General features: G+C 36.5%; 1 protein-coding gene across 2 annotated transcripts in view; it reads left to right on the top strand.

Moving 5' to 3' along the window:
* Window positions 1-13,613, top strand: part of gabrg1 (gamma-aminobutyric acid type A receptor subunit gamma1) — a 14,434-nt gene extending 821 nt beyond the window's left edge. The window contains exons 2-9 of one of the 2 annotated variants that reach the window (XM_017302582.1): window positions 5,377-5,537; window positions 5,744-5,811; window positions 6,778-6,998; window positions 7,243-7,325; window positions 9,220-9,357; window positions 9,448-9,600; window positions 10,647-10,849; window positions 10,948-13,613. In XM_017302582.1, coding sequence (XP_017158071.1) covers window positions 5,377-5,537; window positions 5,744-5,811; window positions 6,778-6,998; window positions 7,243-7,325; window positions 9,220-9,357; window positions 9,448-9,600; window positions 10,647-10,849; window positions 10,948-11,226 — 1,306 coding nt within the window. In that variant the 3' untranslated portion in view covers window positions 11,227-13,613. Of the gene's footprint in view, window positions 1-5,376; window positions 5,538-5,743; window positions 5,812-6,777; window positions 6,999-7,242; window positions 7,326-9,219; window positions 9,358-9,447; window positions 9,601-10,646; window positions 10,850-10,944 lie in introns of both variants that reach the window. The other variant, XM_017302581.1, reaches the window with a different exon arrangement.
* The last annotated feature ends 3,162 nt before the right edge of the window (window positions 13,614-16,775 follow it).

Here is a 16,775-nt window from a genome sequence, read left to right as displayed (position 1 = left end):
TGTGTGTGTGTGTGTGTGTGTGTGTGTGTGTGTGTGTGTGTTTATAGTGGATTTTACGAGGCATTGTAATCCAGTCAAGCGTGATAAAAGCACAAATCTCATAGCCATGATCCATCATGGCATCATTTACCAGCTGCAGTCCAAGAGTCTCAGCTACTTTTCAGTTTAAAGATGCCAGTTATTGCCTGACAGTCTGAATGTTTGGTGCCTCTTGGAGAAGTTTTTTTTTTTTTTTTTACCAAACTCCTCAAATTGAAACCTTCTCTCACCAACAGTTTGGATGAGAACTTATTATTTGTGAATAAAGCATCAGTTTTGGACTTTTAATGGTTTGTTTTTAACAGTATTGGACAATTATTAGGATCTAAGTTGTGCACATGCAATTAAAAACATATTGTATATCATTGGTGAAGATAAATAGATACTGGTAACAACCAAAGCTCTCACACACACAAAAATCAAAGCAAATTAGTCAGCAAATTGAGTAAAAAATTGGAATGACAAAGTTTTTGAAGAAGCTTGCTTTGTGAGGAATCTCTTATTAGTAATAACTTTAATAGTTTAAATTTATGAGAAACTGGCCGTATGCGTTGCTCCGGTGTGATTTTCTTTCACATAAACAGTCTCCAAATCTTGGAGGTTTTGGTGATGTTGTGGAAAAACTGGATAAATGTCAAGTTATTGACTGGGCCATTTTAAAAGTTTTATTCTCTCTCTGAAACCACTTTAAAGTTTCCTTTTTTGCGCATTAAGTACTGTTATTTGGAAATCAGTGCTTGTATCATCTTCATATTCAAATCCAGAATTTTCCAGTACAGTTCTCCATGCATCCTTCCCTCAGTTTTCATGAAACCCATCTACTGGAATGCAGCCCACACCTGCAAACTTCACTTTTGGCATAGCTTTTTCTTTAGGTGGGGTGCAGAACTATTTTTCTTCCAAACATTGTGAGGGCAGTGATTTGTAAAAAAATTGATGATGATGGTGTGTTTCTCCCGTATTATACTGACTAATCCTCAACATTCTTATTTTCCTTCTTGTAGTCTTGTGCAGTGAGTTTGCATAGAGGCCATCGTGGTTGAATGTATTACTTACTGTTTTCATGGGAAAATATTGTACCTGTTTTTTTTCCTAATGTTATTTGAACATTTCAGTGATGTTTGAGTATTACACAACGTTTTTCTATTATTCTTTTCACTCATCTGTCAATAGTTTAATGAAGGGCACTCGGCCATAGCGGTTTCATGGTGAAATGATCCATTAATTTTGGGATTATGGCTCCAACGGAACACACTGGGACATTTAGGTGTTAAGAAATAAAACGATGTCTGTTACAACAATTAAACTTTTTGTTTAAAGCCTCTCTGCATAATGTCATACCTCTCTGTGCATTTGTTTTCTTCATGTATTCTATACTAATTCAAATTTTTTCATTAAAAACTAATGACGTAGAAATTAATTTAGCTGATGGCTAAATTAAGGTTTTTATTTAGTGCATCTGATCACTTTGCATAATATTTGTGGATGGTTTTTGTATATCAAGATAGTTATTATCCTCCTTCCTCATATTTGTTGCTTTCAACTTAAACTTAGACTCTTAAAATTTCCAGATGTCTTTCATGGACAAAATGTGTTAGGTAGAGATTTAAAGTATTAAAAAAATGTAAAATCACATTTTAAATGTCTGAATGTGCTTACAACGGACAAATGCCAACTATGTTATGTGTCTCTTCAGCAGTGCTCAGGTTGTGAGACAGTAAGGAAATTAACATAAAAACGACAAACTCCTGTCTGTGGATTTAACAGATTTATGAAACCGTCAGTGTTGCAGTTCGTTTCTTCACAGCTTTTCTGATTAGTTTTGGCGGAGCAACTGTTGTTGATTTAAGCTCAATGAGAGTCAGAACAGGAAAAGCAGAGACGGAAAGAGCTGCCAAGCAATCAGTTAAACGTCTCTCCAGGATCAGAGCTGAACTGGGGCTGCAGCTTAGTGCTGAAAGCAGCGCCCCTGGTGGGCTACATCAAGCTCCATTGCCTCTAATGACACCCCCATGAAAACTCCCAAATATAATGAGAAAATACTACTAGGTTCTTAATGTCTGCAGCAGTGTAGGCTGTTGTCTTTTACCAACACTTTAAGGGCATGGTTGGTCATATTGACAGTGATGAGGTCAGAACAGATTTAAACTTGTTATGAGTGTAATTTTTATTTGGGGTGTGAATAAAATCTGCATCCACCACAGGCAGCCTGATGAGACTCACAATTTCCATCAGTCTGGTGTTTTACGGTGAGAAATCAAAGTTTGATGAACACTTTTAAAAAATGTATTTATTCCTCGTGCCATAGGAGAATGATGGTTTAGTTTTATCCTGATGTGTCAAAACATCTAGAAGTTTTGTTCATAAATGAAGGCTAGAAATGGCAAAAACTGTATTTAGACTTATTTTTGTAATTTCATAATTACGGTTATTGGCTTGCTGTATTTGTTGATTTCTTCCCTCACCTTTCTTTCATTTGTTTAATCCATGGTATTATTTTTTTTCTTCTTGTTTTAACATTTGCTTTCTAGTTTTCACTCTTCCATTGCCCTGCCTTCAGTTCTTTTATTAATAAAGGTGTAGATTTATTATGAGTCTATGTTTAGATTATGATCAGCACTTTAGATCTTTGTCGTATCCCCATCACAACATCATTTATGCCTTAAGGTGACTACACAGACATATGTATCTATTCATTAGGTCACTGTGCCATGGGTGAGATCATGCCTACCAGAAATGATTCCGGAAACAGTAGCTTAAATCCCGGGCTGAACGCCAGGTCCGCAGGGATCCTTATAGTATCAGGTCTGTGTTTATTAGCGGGGAACTACAGCAGCAGCGTCATTTGGCACAAGCTGAGAGTTCGACCATGTGGAACGGCCTGTAATAGAAACAGCAGGACTCATCAGATAGCAGACACATAAAACTGCTTATAGCTCTGTTTAAGTTGCATTCCAGAAGTGCTGCTGTGTGCACTGAATCCAAGCACCCTTCCTTTGACATGCAACCTGACACAACCCTGCGCTTTGATTGTGCAAACACAAGACCAATATCAAACATCTATTTTTTTTTTGTGTGTGTGTAGAGCTAAAAACTGCTGATCTTTTATTTTCGATGCTGAAAAAAGCACAGGTCAGAACTATGCTTTATAAGCTAAAAGCTGGTTTTTGCCCTTGGGGAGTCCCAGCAATATTGAACATCCTCACACAGCACAATCTATGGAACAATTAAAGGGAATGTTTGTTCTGAGGAAACAATGAGACAACCAGTTATCCACATGGGATGAAAACCTGGTATGTTATTAAAGCTTCACGTTTAACCTTGGATTCATTTTAGGGTTTTTCTGCTTAGAGTTACAAGAAGCCCATTTCTTATTTTTGGACATATTTTACTTTGTATGGTTTAGAAACACATTCCGTTATATAAAAGTATCAAAAATATTGCAAGAACACAGTTTCTGTGGGTTTCTGCTGGATTTTAAAGTATGACATGAATCCAAAAGCCATAATTTCTATTGATACATGTCTAAACAATGTTACTAAAGTTGACAGATATATGTAAACAACAGATGTCTGATGTATGTGATGAATACATCAGATGTATGTGAAACAACAGTCTAAAGTGAAGTATGTTTTTGCGTAAAACTGGGTCCTGACTTTGATTTCTGTTGATACAGGTTTCATGTTTAAACTAAAAATCATACTAAGATCACATATCTTCATTTAAATAAGTGAAAACTCATAATTTTTACTGTGAAATGTACTTTAGGCATCCAAAGGAATACAGTGTAGAATAAGACAGTAACATAAAATGTGCAAAAAGTGAAGTGCTCTGAATATTGTCCAGGTGCACTACATGAGAACACTTCTTCTGTTTGCTTAAGAATTGCAATTTGGCCTAAAAATAAACTTCATATTTGTGTCAAAAAGTGGCAGGTTGATCCTAATTTTAGAAGCAAAGGAAAAAATCACATTGAATTCAAAAGGAACATGATGTTACAGATTTGAGCAATTTGCGTGCATATGTGATGGGTGGAAGATTAAAATCAATTTTTCATATAGCAATAAAACAACAAAAACAAAATCACTGCTATAAATCCTCTGTTAAAAACAAGCTTGTCTGTATAGCCTACTCTTAAATCCAGAATTCCAGCATGATTTAGCATATATTAGAGTTGGTCCAAAGTTCTGAAATGTTGGCATTCGAGGGTGAAGCATCACTGATGCAAACAGATGTTATGGATGTTTTACATCTGCAGCACAGCAATGTTTATTGCAGATTTAATTTATTCATTACATCACCTCTGTTGACAGTTGAGTTTGCAAACATTCTGGTTTCTTGCCATAATGTTACAATCATAAAATGGAAGTGAGCCCTTTAGCCTGTATTTTGCTATTAAAAATGTATTTGATTTTCTGCATTTCTTCAGCTTCTATATCTTGTGTTAGCTATCAGGCCACTTCCAAACTATTTGGCTTCCACCACTCTGGTTAAACAATGGTTATTCACAAATAAAAATAATAATAATAATAATAATAATAATAATAATAATAATAAAAACAGCCGCAGTTTTAAGCACTTTTAAGCACCGTGGTGAAGGACTTGCTTTGCAGTTACATGAGTCAAAATTCCTCCATAATGATGTGAGGGACCTAATAAACTCAGACAGCAGATGACTACAAAGTGCTATTCCTCCTGAATTGCTATACAATTTTCACACATTTTGGCTTTTTCAAAAACATAATAGTGAGAAATGTGTTGTGTCTTTTTGTAAGCTTGATACTCAATTTGAGAACCCGACAAAGACACAATCATTTAAATTTTATTATATGTAAAATTTAAATGAAGCAGAGTCAATTATTTTACCAAGAATATATATTTTATAGAAAGCAGAATAAGCAGCTTAATGAATAAAAACATGTATGCAGCCTGTCAACTGTTAAATGAGAAATCAAAGCCGATTTAATCTGTTAGATGTGTGCGAGATGTTCCATCAGAGTATAACTAAAACGTGTTTGGCATATGCTCTAACACATCACAGCTTAAATACCTCCAGGATCTGCTCTTGTCAAGGTTCTCAGTCTAATAGATGGGTGATGTCCATGTGATCTGATTCATCATCTGGCCAGAAATCACCTCTACTTTCCTTTGAAGGTTTAAAAGGTGCATATAGCTGCCTGATTTTCCTCGCACAGTAATTTTCACCTTCAGTTCACAAGATTAACCAAGCACTCATTCTCCTTCGATGAAAGCCAAATGAGAGCTAAATCACCAGAGGAAACTTTGGGAATCTCTGGATATCTGTTGATGTTTTATGGCTCTCTCTCCTCTTCACAGTTCAGCCATTGGGCCCAGTAAACAGGAAGATGAAGACTACGAGGATGTGCCCATAAATAAAACCTGGGTGTTATCGCCAAAGGTCTACGAGAGTGACGTGACTTTGATCCTCAATAAACTGCTGCAGGGCTACGATAACAAACTGCGGCCTGACATCGGAGGTAAGAAAAAAAAATCCTCTCATCTCCACGTAACACCTTCTGCATTTGAGGAAACATGCTCTCAGTATTCAAACAAGATTTCTAATATTTAAAGTTTACTTCTATTTATTGTAATGAGTGTTATTATTGTTATTGTGAGCTTGGTTGTTTTAGGACAGAAACCTGAAGCATTACATGTAAATCCATGTCCTCACGTTATGTTCCAGTGCGGCCGACAGTGATTGAAACAGCAGTTTATGTCAACAGCATCGGACCAGTGGACCCCATCAACATGGTGAGGCAGTTGCTGCCAATTTAGCTGCAGCTTGTTTTCATTTTTATATCTTTAATTATTTTAAAAAGTTGGATTAACCATCAAGATGGACAACTATCTGACCAAACCTACCAAGAGGTGAACAAATATGTATAGCCGAAGTATCAGCCTAATAAAAACTCATTGCTAATTGTTGGGCATTTGGAGTGATGGTCCAACCAGTGACTGCAATCTGCTATGGAATTGCTTGAATTGCTTGCAGTACAAGGCTTGGTTCAGTTTGTACTACACCTGAAGTAGTTACAAAAGATGGGGACAGCCACACAAAATCTGCTAATGGAGATCAATCTGGCCAGGTTGGATTGGGGCAGAACCAATAAAATTTGCTCCTGGAGTTTGTTCTTCTAAGTCCAGACCATGATGACATGAAAACCTTCCTCCTCTTTTGCCAAAAGGTGAATGGAACTCTGCATTTATCTGTGCATGCTAAGCAGCCTGACATGATCCTGTTAGTAAATGGTAAATGACCTGCACTTGTGTAACACTTTAGCAGTAGCTTTATATCTGATGTGCTCTATGCTGCAATCAGTCATTTACCCATTAGTACACACGCTCACATATACGCTGATGGTAGGAAGCTACATTGTAGCCAATGCTACCCTGGGACAAACTGACACTCAGCAAGGCTGTCAATCAATTGTTGCCACTGGACCCTTGGAACACCACCACCAGCAGGCGAGGTAGGGGAGGAGTCTGTCCCAAGGACAGTTGGGGTTTGAGCCCTTAACTTCTGATCCATTGTCCCTCAGCAATTTGAACTATTATAGGGTTGCTGTGTCTTTCATGTCTTAGATGTGTCTCTGTTCAACAAGCATGATGCAACTGAAAAGTGGTGAAAGAAGTTCTGATAATTGAAAAAGCAATGTATGCATACTGAAAACGAGTTGGAAAATGGATACCACTGTTTGCAATGAACTTTTCTTGCAGGAATACACCATTGACATCTTCTTTGCCCAAACATGGTACGACAGCCGACTGAAGTTCAACAGTTCGATGAAGCTGCTCATGCTTAACAGTAACATGGTAGGCAAAATCTGGATTCCCGACACCTTCTTCAGGAATTCCCGAAAATCTGATGCCCACTGGATCACAACTCCTAACCGACTTCTGAGGCTGTGGAGTAATGGGCGAGTCATGTACACACTGAGGTAAGACACTTGCAGGCCAGTTTTTTCAAATTGATTTTGTTAGCATATTTAATGTAAACTCTAAAGATATTTGTTGTTTGTGCAGCTTTAGTGTGCACATCTGTGTTTCTTTTTAAAGTAACTCCAGTTTGTCAAACCATGATCTATTTGTCTTTTTTATTGGTGTTTCAGAGAGAGTGAGAAAACAAGCTCACAAAGGAATGTTGAGACTTGATTTTCTTCTGTCACAATTCTGTTTTATCAGGTTGACTATTAATGCGGAGTGTTACCTTAAGCTGCATAACTTTCCAATGGATGAGCACTCGTGTCCGCTGGAGTTTTCGAGCTGTAGGTTGTCAAACATAACATTCTCTCATTTTCGAACCCGTCATCTTGACTTCAGCTTCCTAGCTCTCCTAGAACAAGGGACTAGCACGATTGCAACACCTGTGTTCATTCTCCTTGCCAGAGAGCCCATCTGCTTGAGGCTGTACCAATCTATCATCTGCTCCACCAGCAGAAAGAGGAGGTCACCTACTACCATTTTGCTGACAGACTTAATGAATTCTGCACCCTTCCCCAGTCTGATTCATGCTGTCTGTCATTCTTCATTTGTCTCTTGTATTGTGCTTTTGCTTCTCATGACTTATCATGCTCTTAATCTTCCACACACCAGTGGAAAATACAAAGAATGTTCCACTGAGTTTATGTCAAATGTCAGAGCCAGTTCAGTCACAGGAAATGTCATCGAATCAGCATGAGTTTGTGATAAACTCAAGCCTAAACTGACCTTTTGTGTCACAGTACAGTAGTAGTTGGATATGGTTTTCAGAAAAAAAATATATTTTACACCAACGTAATATTTGGTCTCTAAGGAAACCAAGAAATGACCTTTCCTGAAAGTCTATTATCACGGTAATGAAAAGCCAGAAAAAAAGGCCAACTGTTTAGAAAACATAAAATATTACAGAGTAAAAATTGACATAGATGCAGAAGGGAAACTGAGAAATCCCTTTCCAGCTCTTTCAGGGATCTTTCAAGGCATTCCCAGACCAGAGGAGATTTGTTCAGTGGGTACTGGGTCTCCCTCTGAGGTGGCATACTATTGATCAGAAGCCTAAAGTACCTCAATCAAGTAATTTTGAAAAAGAGGAGCAGGAGCTTCACTCCATGTTCCCATCTGATAATGGAGTTCTTCACCTCATCCCTAAACCAGAGCTTTCAGGTGAGCTCTTTTAAAACGTTTAAGGTGTCACTCTGCATTTTTAAGACAATTTCTAAAATCTCAAAACTAATAAACAGGATCAAGAAACAATTACCAAAAGAGAAGCAAATATTTCCACATAGTACTACTGATTGTGGGGGTACAAAAAGGTGTGCCCACTGGATCGCAAAAGTGGTTTAGACTATTTGAAATCAAACATAATTTGCAAACTTGTAGAAATTTATTGTGACTGAGCAGGTCAGTGACATTTTGAATGCTTCCCTCTTCTTTGCCCTGATGCTGTTTCCTGTGAATAACAACCACACATACACTTTGTAAAGGAAGGATGTAGCCACTCTGATTTAAAGCAAAGATCACAATCTTGATTTTATTCACTCTACAGTAAATAATTCATGTAGGTGACAGAGAGATGCCTTTTTGCATTAGGTATCCTAACTGAAGTATTTGCATGTATGGGTTATTCTTTGTAATACTGTTGTCACAGTCAGAAGTCTGATTCATTTTAGGGCCCGCCACAAAATAAATCTGCTGTTCACTCAGTGCCATAGCAGCTAAATGTGCTTATGAACTTGCTTGCTCTTTAGAAAGGATTTAATAGGAAAGACTTTTTGCCACTTTATTAGATCAAAAACAGCCCTTCCTTTCCAACTGATGAGAAGAATAACAATTCCTCTTTTGTCCTGATTTACAGTAGCTAATTTGTTTTCCACTGCATTAATGTGGAACAACATCCCATAACTTCAGTCTCTTTAATGGCTTATCTTACTTAAAGTAGACTAAACCAGAAAGCATAAAAGCAAAACCTCGCCCAAAGCAAATTTTGAAATATTCCATAGTGGGTTGTGCCAAGAGACACTGATGGCCATGACCAAATGTAGAGATGAGTGGAAGGGGTTAAGGTGCAGTGGCTACATCCGTCTTTCTTGCACAGTCTATGTGTGAGCTACGTTGAAGAACACCTGATGCTGTAGGAATGAGGCAGGCTTTTGTTTCATCTGTTTTTGGGGTGTTCTGCAGATGGTTACCCAAAAAACGAGATCACATATCGGTGGCAGAGACGGGCAGTGGAGGTGGCTGACCAGCGTTACTGGAGACTCTACCAGTTTGCTTTTGTAGGGATGAGGAATACCACCGATGAGGCACACACTCAGTCAGGTTAGACAGAATCGTCTTCCTGTTTTTAGTTTTCCACTGCTTTAAGTTGAAAACCCCCCTTTCATCTTTAATTTTCTTAATCTGTTTCAGGGGAATATGTCATAATGACAATATTTTTTGACTTGAGTCGACGGATGGGCTATTTCACCATTCAGACCTACATTCCCTGCAGCATGATAGTGGTCTTGTCCTGGGTGTCCTTCTGGATTAACAAGGACGCCGTCCCAGCTCGGACGTCTCTAGGTTGGAAATCTTAACAAAATTTTACCATCTGAAAGTTTAGCCATGCTACCAGACTGAGGTCCTGCAAGTGTTCTTTCTTTGTGAGCAAATAAAGCAAAATGACAAACCACAATCGATTAATCTTGTATTTTTGGAGCCAAAAGAAAAAAACTATAACTTCTGCCTTTTCTGCAGTAAGTTGGAGGAAATTCTGACTCGTCCACTCATTGAAATCATAGACACCAAGTGATTTTAGTGAACCATTATGTGGTTGCACAAAAAAAAGAATCTGCATTACCAGGAAAATTTTGATAAGAGGTCCTGTGGTACTCCGTACAATTAGCAGAGAGGCACGTATAGATAATCTGAAAATAGAGCCTTGGGGAATCCCACATGTAATATTTGCTTTGGTTATCGAGCTGTCCTTAATCTTAACTGATTATAATGTTTTAAAAAAATAAAAACAAAATTTTTGTTTCTTTTAATATAGCTAAATTATTGTCTTGGTAGGTCATCTGTGGTTTTCTTGGTACTAATATTGTTTAAAAAATAATTAGAATTGATAATGTCTTTGGAGATGATAAATGACCCCAACTTAAAAATGACTGTTAGTCTCATGTTCATCTGTGACTAAAGATTTAAATGCAACAACCATTCATCTAATTGGAGGACATAGGAACTAATGCACACCAGTCTGAACACATGAACAAAAGAAACTAGGGAGTATTTATACTGACAAAGCTAAAGACAAACAAGCGACAGATGATTAGTAAATGAGGATCAAGTGAGATGGGGAAGCAGAAAGCAGGCCTATCTGAAATTGACTGGGGAAGAAACTAAGAAACCTTCTCATCAACCAAATTCATGAGGATTTTGTAAAAGTGTCCTAACAACCATGCCTTCTGAGTCCTAAACTTTGTTCATAATGCAGTTTGACAGAAAGTATGAAAACATGATTTTTTTTTTTTAATTGTAGGAAAATACAGCCAAAATCCTAAGAAAAACTTTGAAAGACTCGAAAATAATCATGTGTCTGATTTTTAATTCCTGTATTTATTCCTCTGTAGGAATCACTACAGTTCTCACTATGACAACTCTGAGCACCATCTCCAGGAAGTCTCTGCCGAAGGTTTCCTATATCACTGCCATGGATCTCTTTGTCTCCGTCTGCTTCATCTTTACCTTTGCTGCTCTCATGGAGTATGGGACCTTACACTACTTCACCAGCAACCGGCAGACCAAGAAGTCCAAAGCCAACAACAGCGCACAGGTACAAACTGATACCCATCATATACCTTTTATCTGACTCGCTCTGGTTTTATTCTCCTAAACTGAGCAGTGAAAGTAACCGTGGTTTCTTTGCAGCAGAGAGTTCCCAGCATGGTAAATATCCGACCTGGAACGTCCCTGTTGCAGATGAACAACATTGTTCCGTATCACGAGGACGACGACTACGCCTACGACTGCTTAGATGGAAAAGACTGTGCCAGTTTCTTCTGCTGCTTCGACGACTGCCGATCGGGAGCCTGGAGAGAAAACAGGATGCACGTTCGGGTTTCCAAGATTGATTCTTACTCGCGGATATTTTTTCCGACTGCTTTTGGCCTTTTTAATCTAGTTTACTGGATTGCTTATCTTTATTTATAAAAGAAAAATGTTTATTTATAACTGAAATCAGCTGGAGTTTAACATTTGCAGGTGCATCAGCTGCTTTTAGACTAGTTAGTAGTAACTTTGCAAACTTTTGCTTTGATAATATAATGGGCCTGGCTGCAGAGAGGCATGGCATATTAGTGATAACAGCTCCAACATCTTGATCCTGTACAATAAGCAGGAAAAATCATCAATGTTAGGCTGATCTTTTTTGTGAAATTAACCACGATATAAAGTGTTTGCACATGTAAAACTCCAGTCTCCACAGAGGAACTATTGCCATCAGTCTTTAATACAATAGCCCAAATGTTTATTTTCTCTTTGCTACTGTGCATTGATATCATGCTTTACACTTTGCATCTGCAATTGAGGGATATTGTCCCTATAATTTGAAGATAAGTTCTTTAATTTTTCTCTGAAAAGCCAGTAACTTATCTGAATAATGGCCAATTAATTTTGTTCAGAATAGTCAGGGATCGTACCTTTACAAATACAACTTAATTGTTCTCTGCGTTTTTACTGCAGACTGTCAGGAGTGATGATGGTTATTTTTATGGCAGGCAGATTTTATACTTTCATGTATTATATGTTGCAAGAAAAAAAGTTTGAGTTCATTCCTGTTCAAGCAAACACACCAGCTGGTAATTTAACCTTTCCAGCTGTAAATTGATTGTTTTCTTACCGAAGATGTTCATGAAAAAAGCTGCACATCATTTTATACAGGTCTGTGGCATCTACAGCACTCCGCAGCAACATTGTCCCATACTTCAGCACAGCAATAGAGTTTTACCGGCAGCTTTTAGTAGCAGATTGTCTACGAGAACATATACCTGTTTGGATCATTTTCTCCTTCAAATGCATGAATTTTTAAAAAAGGGTGTAATTTCTTCAAAGATGTAAGAATTTTCTTCAATGAACTTGTAGTTTGGTGTTCTAGATTACACAGCTTCCATTTATTCATCTTTTGTTTTTAGTTTGAAGAGAGTCTGGCAGCAGAACAGAAAGATTAAGTTCAGTTCTTCATCTTTCTGAAATGAATTACGTACCTTGAGAGACAAAAAGTTGGCATCACAAGAAGAATGCTTTGTCTTATATGCATTCAGTGCTGTTCAAGCATTCATACATCTTAGAATGTAAAACACTAATTTGTAGTTTTTCCCACTTTGTGATTTAAAAAAAACCCTCCCTACACATAAAAGGTGTTCAGTCATTGCAGACATTGAGGATATCAAGCCATGAAAAGATTCAGGTGACATTTTGTCTCATTTTCCCCACAAACTCATCCTAAGGTGACAACAGTAAGCAGTTGTCACATTTTTGGTTTATAAACCAAAATCCAACCAACATTTTTGCAGAATTAATGAGGGATTTTGTGTTGCACAGGAGCTCTAATCATATTTGTCTAAGGTAATGGAACTTCAAGCGTTGTTAATATGAATTGTTTTATTATCAAAGAGTGAGAATTCATTATTTGCTTAAAGCTAATGATAATTTATTTTAAATATTTAGAATACATTTTAGACACGCAGCTGTAAAATGCTTCTAAACTTTGTAAATCGGGATTTAATGGCCAAATATTATATTAAAAGCAACATAACCTAAAAATTATTTGTTTAAATGACATAAAATGGAAATAAATCTGCATTTCCACTTTATTTTCTGACCAGATAAATAATTTTAAAGTGGAGTTTCATGACAAAAATAATTTTGAGTCATGTCCTTTAAAAACAGGAAAGCACTATTGGTGGATAATGACATCTGTCCATCATCTACCTGTGGAAACTTGTAACTATGAGTTTAACCACTATACCTATTGTTATATTTGATAAAGAAATAGATTTTGTCAATACGTTGCATATGTGGCTATTTATTACACAGGAAACTTTGGTGAGCTCTGTGGAAGTAAATAGATGAAGAGGCCAGATTTCTCCCCAGCCACCAAAAATCATCTGCATTTCAAATACATTTCCCTCCATACATTACAAGCAGAATCTTAGGTTCAGGGAAAGAAACAAGCAGAAGTTGAGTGAAGATGACACAACACATAGAGAGAGAGAGATAGTTTCTGCAAGGAATCAAAAGCCAAACCACAAAGATAATTACCGGTTGTGTGATGATATTGTGTCCTTTGCTCCATTAAATTGCCTTCTGATGTCCACAGATCACTTCACTGAAAATACCAATCAGTCACCTCTAAAACGTTCCTCCTCAATGTTTGCTAGGGATAACTTGCTGTAGCCATACCTGAACCAAAATGACGGAGAGAAAATTTGACTGCAGCCTACTTTGAATATTTCCACTTCCCTTTTATTGACTTTAAGTAAGTTTTGGAGCCATTGACAGCCATTGATAGTGTTGTACAATGTGTGAGTAAAAAAAAACGATTATTTGGACAAATGTAAGACTTGAACAATCACTGCTGGGCTCACCTTGCATGGTTTGGGTAATGTGTTAGGTCTCCAAGCTTCTGAACTCTTTCACATATTTTACAAAAAACAGAAAGCCATCAATGACTATTGTTCTTTTTCTAAACTACAAAAATATTTGGTAACAGGACAGAAATGAAAATTTTTATAAACTGAGCAAAGAAAAAGTCAGATTTGTCCATCTTTAAAATAAATTATTCATTCTGATTAAATCAAATCAGAATATGAAAGGTTTGAAACATTATTCATGTTGCCTGAGACAAAACGTTCTTGAGTGAAACAGAGATATCGAATTAGGAATATACTGGCATCTATGCAAGCATTCATGTTTTTAGTCAAAATGAATATTGCACAACTCATTAATCAGATATCTTATTTGCATACGTGATGCATGAGCTGACTGTGGACAAATCAGGAAAAGAGCATCTAAACTAAAGTTAATTAAAAATACAGTTTAAACTTTAAAGACAGGTTTCTTCATTTCACTCACTGTATCCCTTTGCATTCCATTGCACTTTATTTGGTTTAAGCTTTAACACTAAACTGATTAAATGGCATGCCTTAAAAATGAGGCTTAAAGTCATATTTTATCCATGCAGCACAGAGCTTGATTTATACTTTTTGATTTTCTTCCACAGACTGAACAACAGTCCTCTGCAGCAGCAGGGTTTACTATATTACCACTGCACATGAGGACATTTTCTTAGTTTAAGCCAAAGCTTGTTGTGTTATTCATATTTATCTAGAGAACACTTTTCCAAGAAACAAGCATGACATGTAGAACCGAGTGATGTTCTGCAGTATCCTGCGAAAACTACATTTGTTTTGCTAAAAATTAACTCTTGTATTAAATAATATTTGCTTTTGTTCTCAAAGGAATTTATAATTTAATACTAGCTAACATACAGTTTTGTTATCAAGTTATTGCAAGCTTAAAAGGCTTATTTTCTTATGAGAGGAGTAAATTATTTTGAAATGAAAATAAAATAATTGTTTGTATATCAGAAACCAGGACAATAATACTGCCAACTGATTACCCTGAAAATGTTGTTAACTGCTGTGGCCTGCAGGGACAGATCATCCGCTGACGGAAGGATAATACTCTTCAGCTGGGCCTAATACTGAACAATTATTTTCTGTATTATAGCATAGAACTAAATCAAAAGTGTTTTTTTGGTTTATTTTTAGCATTTTTTCTTCTAAATGAGATAAAACATTGCTGACACAAAGACAATCCAAAACTAAACAGGTTATTTTGACATGAGAAATAATAAGACATTTATTTCGGCAAGACAACAAAATTAAACGTGGTATTTAATGGAGATAATTGGAAAATACAAGATGTTTCATGGAGATAAGATGAAGTAAGCTTTGTTTCCTCCAAATAAGACAAAATGTTCCTCACTAGCTGATAAAGAAAAGCTTTGTTTCTCTCAACAAGATGAAATGAGATGCTTTCTAGAGATAACAGGAACATGTTCCCACAAGATAAAGAGAAAACAGGCTGTGTGTTCTCAGTTCAGACAATAATACACACATAATAAGAAATCACAAATGCAACAAACAGAAACAATATTTCCAAACATGGCTCATTCAACTGGATAGTAATTGGTCCAGATGGTGCTAATGCTGATCTTGACAGTACTATATGCCTTATATAAACACAGGCAATGCATTAAATTCTGTATTTATGTGCAGATGGTAAAGAGTTTAAGTCTTGTATGGATGTCAGGGTGGAACGTAATTAAAAACTGATAAAAAGCGACTTTATGGGTATTTTCGGGATCAGTCCTTGATTCTGCTGTTGTGTAAATCTTACAATCTTTAAATTGATAAAAAATAAAACAAATCAAATCTTGTACCTACAATTTGGAGCAGATTTGCTTATCATGATGATGCACAAAAATATTTCTGGTTACATTGCAGAACCTCTCTCCAACCATGGTACCGTTTTGTTTTGTGTATTCATTTGCATATTGTGACATAAAGCCAAACTACAGCGGTAATCTGGTAATGATTTAAATGCTAATCTCAATTAGACTACTAAATGAAAACACATTACATCAATATGCCCAACTTATTTGAAATCACAATATAATCAAAATTGTTGTTGTACCGTGAAAATTGCACTTTTTTTGCAACTCTACTTCCGCTTTGCCTCGGCTTAAGAAACACAAGCTTTCATCTCCATGTCAGGCTTTAAAAACTGTATAAATGATGACTGCCAGCAGAAAGTTTTTAAATGTATGTTAAAGCTACTCTGAAACTACAGCATATCATGGCATTTGTTTCATATTCCTCTTTGCAAGTATCGTAAAAAAAATCAAATGCTGTAATTTTCAGCCCAGCATCTTCAGAAACTTGAACATTCATCGCAATAATGATCTGCAAAGAGCTAAAAATCTCATAAAACTCAAGCCATATTAAAGCGTCGGTCATATATCTGTGTGCAATATCATTCTCTGTAAATGTTGCTCATGTTGTATTGTGACTACTAACTCAATACACTGTGACAAAATAAAGCAGTGCCTATAAAATCCAACTGGTTTTATTTCAGACTTTATTTTCCAGATGTATTTGCATTGCTTAATTATTCCCTTCTTTGAGTAAATTGGTGGCCTGAAGGTTTATGACAGGCAAAATAGATTTTTTCATGTTTAGCTAATTTTGACATGTATAATTGAAGTCCAGGTATAAGCACTTCATATGTTTCCAGAAATTGTATAAGAAAATAAGTGGTGTTGAACCATCAATAGGTTCTCAGGTGGGTAGATCCATTAACCTGCTTTGAAATATTCCTGGAATGGCTCAGCTATGAACTTATTAGCAGAATAAGAACTTATTAGACTTGAGTAAGTCTTAGGTCAGGAAAAGGGCAGATTATATCGCTGCAGACCCCACACATCCTGGATACTCACTGTTTAGACTTTTATCTTTAAGTCAGCACTACAGGACTTTATTTGTAAAACAAGCTGCCATATGTCTGTCTGATGGACAAATAGCAGAGTGTCCTGACTGATTCCATGTAAATTTGCACGGATTTGACCTTGCCTTCCTCGTTTGTAAAAACAAAGTATGCATACATATTTACAAGAAAGAAAAATGTTCTTATTAAAT

The sequence above is a fragment of the Poecilia reticulata genome, linkage group LG22, assembly GCF_000633615.1.
Source record: "Poecilia reticulata strain Guanapo linkage group LG22, Guppy_female_1.0+MT, whole genome shotgun sequence".
In the NCBI taxonomy this organism is placed as follows: domain Eukaryota; kingdom Metazoa; phylum Chordata; class Actinopteri; order Cyprinodontiformes; family Poeciliidae; genus Poecilia; species Poecilia reticulata.
The sequence above is the reverse complement of the archived record's forward strand: the minus strand, read 5'-3'. Positions and strand labels throughout refer to the sequence as shown.